At 41.9% G+C, this 6478-nt stretch overlaps 3 protein-coding genes across 3 annotated transcripts in view; 1 reads left to right on the forward strand and 2 right to left on the reverse strand.

The window, feature by feature from the left end:
* SARC_08528 (hypothetical protein) lies at positions 1–473 on the reverse strand (the record flags this gene model as incomplete). Its single annotated transcript, XM_014297488.1, has 1 exon — positions 1–473. A coding segment is annotated over one exon (473 nt), but the record flags the coding sequence as incomplete, so codon positions are not given.
* A 4287-nt stretch (positions 474–4760) lies between these two features.
* Positions 4761–5945, forward strand: SARC_08529 (hypothetical protein; the record flags this gene model as incomplete). The annotated part of the gene is made up of 3 exons (XM_014297489.1): positions 4761–4951; positions 5117–5242; positions 5351–5945. 3 exons carry the CDS (start codon positions 4761–4763, stop codon positions 5943–5945), a joined length of 912 nt encoding a protein of 303 aa, XP_014152964.1.
* A 337-nt stretch (positions 5946–6282) lies between these two features.
* SARC_08530 (hypothetical protein) overlaps positions 6283–6478 on the reverse strand; it is a gene marked incomplete at both ends in the record, with an annotated part of 10663 nt that continues 10467 nt past the window's right edge. The window contains one exon of the mRNA XM_014297490.1: positions 6283–6384. Coding sequence (XP_014152965.1) covers positions 6283–6384 — 102 coding nt within the window. The remainder of the gene's footprint in view (positions 6385–6478) is intronic.

The following is a 6478-nucleotide window of genomic DNA, read 5'->3' on the forward strand; positions in this document are numbered from 1 at the left end:
CTGGCAGACTCCTTAAGTTGGTCGAAGGCCTTCAGTGTCTCCACTGTACTCTCATTAGTAGAGAAATCACGAGATAAACCCGCACGGATGAAGTAGTCGCGGACCACCAAGATGCTGTCGTCGTCATTAATCGCATTGAGTACAGCGGCAGGGCTTAGAAGGAAGGTACTGTGGGGATTTACTGCATCTAGAAGATGAAGGGACATAAATTCGAAAGTCTGGATGCGGGTGATGATCTTTGACACCAGGGACCAGTCGCCTTGTTTTTCTTTGTAGAGGTCGACGATGAGGGTGCGAGTCGACGCCTCAAAAACAAAGGACTCTGGTCCAAACGTCTTATTGATAAAGGTGGCTATAAGGGTACGCCATTGCTTCTCAATACCGTGTGCGTCCAAAAAGGATACCACCCAAGGCCTTGAATAGAGTGTTTCCAGGGACTGTCCTGGATCGTACTGAGACCTGAGGAACGACATAGACTAGTGGCAGCGGCCCGTATCTTTTTCACTTGGTCCGGCGAGATACTTTCATAGAAACAATACTCGAGAAAACAGGTCAGTTGAGTCGTAGTAGGTACAGTACGGACATAGTGAGGTTGTGTTGGGCCGCAAACGTATTCCAAACTGTCAGGACCGGCGATAGATTCGCTGTGTGCCTGAAGCAAGGCCTCCGTTGCGTAGCTGTTGCCAGATGTGCGACGCACTCATCGATAAATTCTGTCGTTGCTGATGAGATCGTACAGTACTGCGGCGTACCCCCTGCCGTGTGGGATGATCAATGGCCACCACAGGACTTTTGTCCAGACTGGAATGATCAAGACTGCTCTCTGGAGTCTTTGGTCCATCCGTGCGAGGAGTGGACCCAGTATTGTTTCTAGAGGAGCCATCATGAGATTGGTCTCATCGATCGTGATAATAGTTGATGAAGTATGCCTGGGCTTGGTGGCTCTTGCCACAATAATAACTGTCGGGATAAGTTCGTTCCGAGTGCTCCGGTTGGATCTTCCATTCATTTCTGAAATAACTGAAGGACTTTCTCAGACCGGATCGTCCAATAAAATTGTAGCAATTTGCCTAAGCGGGACAAGTCGTCGGCTGCTAGGTCCAATTTCCCTGGCATGTAACCGAGAGCTACTAGCCAGAAGATATTTTTCTGGTGACAGAACCACACTAGACGCCTCAGTTGCGCATTCATCAAGGATACTTAACTTCTGCGCTTTCGGAGGGCGTGTAGAACCGTACGAACCACAGTAAAAGCACCTGGCCGATTGTGTGGTGGGCGTGAAAGCACTCTTAGGCCAAAGTCAGTGCCTTCAGCTTCAAGACTGCTATGGGCCATAGGGATAATATTATTTATTTCAAAAATGGCAAGTATGTATGAAACAATGTATGAACATATGGTATGGCTCTCATAGTCGCTGTAGTGGTTCAGGAAAGATTGATGGGAAGAAGTGGTCAGTAAATTCCCGTTTGAAGCTTGGGCCAAGTGAGTCGACACTGGAAGATATGTGCTGAGTCAATTCGGGCCGGTGTTGACAAAACACTGATACTATCGAATGTTCCATATATTCGCTTGCTGACCTACTAAATAGAGTACCCACCTCTGTGCTACGGATCGGGTCTGCGCCGTGTAGTGCCGCGGAATGGGTTAGTGAAGAGTACGAAATACCGAGAAGGACCAGGACTCCGTATGACACCATATACCGGCAAAGGTGAAGGTGGTTTGGTGCCAGTATAGCGCTGTGCCGTAGCCGGTCTTGCAGAAGTTCGATGTCAGAGTGGCCTGATGAACTGGTAGCCATATTCCTCGCGTCTCGAATATTGCGATTGATGTGGCTATTCGTTCGATCATCTTGAGAGAAGCTCCTGATAGGCGTATCGCCCGTGCTCAAGTTCATTGCGTCGATCGTTGTAGGTCGGCGAGGAATGGGCGAAGTTTAATACGGAGAATGCGCCCCACTGAAGACATCCGCAGTATGATTGCCATAATTGAGTCTGGATCATTCGCTGGTTGCGCAGGGCTGTGAACGCAATATTGGCTCCCATCGTGAGTAATTTGGTCTTGAGCGCCGGTGTCATCTCGATGGTGTTCTGAACTAGATCGATGATGACACCGAGGTGCTGTAATCAGGATACTGGGTACTCCTAATATACCTTCCCTGGAGCCAACTCCAATCCCGCTTCGTTCAAAAGATTATCGATGAATCACTTGTGACGCATGATTGTTGTTGGGCGTCCGAGGAGGAGAAGATCGTAGACATACAAGATGATTCTGATCCCCCTGTTCCTGGTGACCCGTCTGAAGACGTTCATCAATCGGGAGGGCGAGGAAGCACCAAAGGTTGTTGCCCTACGTATTAGTATTTATGTACATATTTATAAATGCGACTATATACGTTAGTTGCTGATGTATCGATTTGAAGGCTTTTCGTTGTTTACTATTTACGTACTTATTGGTGCCTTGTCATGATTCATGAATATGAAAATTGAAATATTAAAAAAAAAACAATGCATATAAAGCAAGCTTTGTGAGATGGGACAGGGAGAAGTCAGAAGTGGAGAATATTTTAAATTGATCAATGAAATGAAGGAATTTTACTGATAGTGTGTATAAACTTCAATTTAGAAGGCTATAAATATTGAATTTAAACTTTCACCATTTAAAAGCAATGACCTTAGCCAAACAGAAACGTCAGGTATTTATTTGTTTGATTGCTTGTTTTTACAAAAAAAACACCAACAGAACAGTGGCTCACAGAGTCACAGCCCACAAAATCTACTCTACAGAGTACTGACTACACTCATAATCTGAGAATCACCATGATGCGAGATCTCCTGTGAATTTGAATTTTCACGGGGGTCGCCGAAAGTTGCTGTGAAGGCGGGGGTATATAATTACAAAGGATTTGTGGAATCGACAATATAATACATTTCTACCTTTTTAAAAATTGATTTGACAAAAACAATATACATATATTGTATTGGATAAGAGCAATAAAGTTGCGGGGTTCCAGAAGTTGCTCTTGATTTTTAGAACCGTTTGAGTTGGTAGGTTGGTATCAAATTGAAATCTATCATATATCATATTTGTGCTACATAATTGGTTTGTTTTGGTTTTGTAGAAAAAAAACAACAACAAATAAATATATAAATCATAGCCTCCTGAAAAAAGAACAAAAATATGTGTAATTTCCACGCGACTATATATATATATTTATATATATATTTATATATATATATATATATATATACAGATACAAGTACAAATTCATACCGATATTCATATAAATATATATACATATATATATATTCATATATTCATGTATATATACATATATATACATATTTATTATATATATATATATATATATATATATATATATATATATATATATATATATATATATAAATATATATAAATATATATATACATATAATAAAACTATATATATAAATATATAAGTATATTAATGAATATATATATATATATATATATATATATCGAGAATCGATAACTAGCAACGTGCGAGCGCATACAATTCATCGTTTCCTTCCTTTTTTCCTACCGAAAACTGTGAGTCGATAACTAGCAACGCATCTGCATGTTTACCTTCAGAATAACACTATATATACAATACAAGATAATCATCGTATTATCGTACAAGTTAATTCTACGCTATCGGATCACAGTCAACGAATATGGAGGCAATAATGAATGGTGTGGATACTTTTAATACACAGCGGCAGTCAGAATCAACTGATAAAAACCCCACCATAAATCTGACAAAATACGCCGTAAGCGGAAAAAGTAGGCGTACGATGAACGTCCGTTTGCATGTCCCCACTGCCGCCGCACCTACGCCTTCGAATTATCGCGAGATCAGGTACTGCATCTCTTGAGTTTCATTTCTGTGTGGTCACCACGAAGGGACTTGTACTTCCAAATAACTATCATATTTGGTGTTAAACAACCTGCGAGGTAATCATTGCTTACCACAATTGTATTCTTGGTCTAATATTATCGGGTGATGAATCCTTTTTTCTTCCCCGATCACAGCACATCCGCCTCAAACATGTCAAATATCAGCCCAAAATGCGAGCTATTTCTGAATCTGTTCTTATCTCGGGTAAGTAGCTTCATGGTGTAGCTCCAATGAAAGCGACGCTGACATTTTTAGCCTTGATTGGTCAAGGATTCAGACCTCGATGGTGCTCACCAACTTTTTGCCTACAAAAGTACCACCGTGTGATTCCTCTATCACCATCAATGTGTCATTCCGTTCTATTGCTCTGAGCCAGCCATCACTCAAAAATCATCTAGTGATGCAGTTCTAACAGGACTGAGTCTGGCCAACACTCTTAGGTATTTATGTGCATTTACTGCATCATGAAACTTGACGTGGCTGTTAAAAAATATACATGAATTTAGTGGTGGGTTTCAAGTGGGATAGGATAAGTGAAACTACTTGAATAAAAAATTAGTTCTAGTGTGCTCGCTATTCAATTTAATTTTAATATAATCTCGGTATCCTCTTCTCATCTCAACCCTGCATATCTGGAGTCCGTCCAAGGACATCTGCCATCGAAAAACAAACTGTCCACGCCATCTGCAAACTGTATTGAAAGTCAATTGAGATATAGCGATCAATCGATTTTTCGTCAACTACACGCCGCAAATGGAATAGCCAACGTGCCGTTCCATCAGCAACTTACAGAAAAGTGTTCATATATACTGGGCGAGCAGAACACAGATACTTGCAGTAAATGGCAGCGAATGAATCAACACAGCGATCATTGGGGATTGCCGCAAAAACAGAACACAAGCCACTCAAGGACAACATCCTCCTTCAACAACGAAACCTTTTTGCAACTAGTATGGAGAATCTAGGGATTAAGAATTCTGGCACGTCAGTATTTCCAAATGTGAGCTGCAGTAGGCAGTACGCTAATGTCAGGTGTGCTGCAAGCACAAGTAAATCAGGGGGCGACAAACGCAGCGCCTCTTGCCCCTCAATTTGGGGACAATCCATGAATGAATTAGAAGCTACAGGACGTGAGAGATTGCGCAGAGTACTAACACATTAACACAGTACAGTCGAGCAAACATCACCAATACACAGGTACTACGACGTTCCCTACCAGACAGCGGAAAGCCGTCACGCACGACTTAAGATGAGTTCAGATGAGGAATCGGTCATTGAGTCCACTAGAACACATCTGGAGGATCTCTTGACTGCCGTAGGACAGTCAGGGCTTTCATATACACCGAGCATCAAGGAAAGAGCTCAGAAAAGAACTCAATATCTGGTAATGAAAGTGCCCCGCCGTTAGATGCACAGCTCTTGGTCCCACAGCACCGCACCCAGCGCCAATATCAATAATGCATCGATGCAGATACCATTAACTCGTACAGACTTGTGCACAGGAGAGTTTCGGCAGAATAAAAACCTATCGGTGAATGGAGACCGATCTGCGTTCAGAAATCGTGTTTTGATTGAAACTTTACTGCGAGATTTGTGTGCAGAGCCTGTGCTAAAGCCCGAGCAAGCTCAGTCGGAAAACTTTTGGAACGTAATATGTGGGCCGGACGAAAATAAGCACACAAACATCTGCCAAGCTGTAGCTGAAGCCAATAAAAATCGTAGAAGACTTGTCACGTCCACCAGCGAAGACATTTTCTCGTCAAGTGGGGAGATTGTGAGATCCCAGGCCAGCACATACCATAGCAGATCGAAGGCAGGTTCAAATCACAACGAAGCAAACAGTTGTTTGAAAAGGGGCAACACTATACCAGCGCACAAGATGTTGCTTGAAAACGGCAGTACTAGAGAAGCAAACAACATGCAGAGTAGGAACAACAGGAGTGCCAACTTAACAAATTTAGAGTTTTACGATTCCTTGGTAGAAATGTACAAAACGAATCAAACGACCCAAGGTTGGCAGCCATAGCTGGAAATTTTATTAGAGGCCTAGTCTGCCGCTAGACAGGCGTTGGAAACTAGTATAAATACCCGTTCTACATCATCTGAAGTTTCTAAGTGCTTCAATATAAAGGCATGGACAATCACAATGCGAATTCAAATAAATTAAGCCCCGTTCGTCCTCTTCTTGACTTTAAGGTTGAGCTCCTCAACACTTGTAATTAAAATATTAGGCGGGAATAGCATCCACACCTTACAGATGTTAATACTGCAAATATGATGCGCAATTTCACGTCGTTTACATCTTAACACGCCACAATATAGATGGAAACAACAAGTAGTACTAAAAAAAGAAAGAATCAATTTTAATTTTTTCCTTGTTCAGACACAGCGACGCCAATCTTCATGCCAACTGTGACCAAAGTTTCCACCGGCCTGCTTGCGGCCAGTAGAAGATCGCTATCAAACTGTTCAACCAATGAGTTACAAAATTTATTAGTGGTTGAGCATACGACCAAATATATATATATATATATATATGTACACACACACACACACACT

The sequence above is a fragment of the Sphaeroforma arctica genome (assembly GCF_001186125.1).
Source record: "Sphaeroforma arctica JP610 unplaced genomic scaffold supercont1.776, whole genome shotgun sequence".
NCBI lineage: Eukaryota > Ichthyosporea > Ichthyophonida > Sphaeroforma > Sphaeroforma arctica.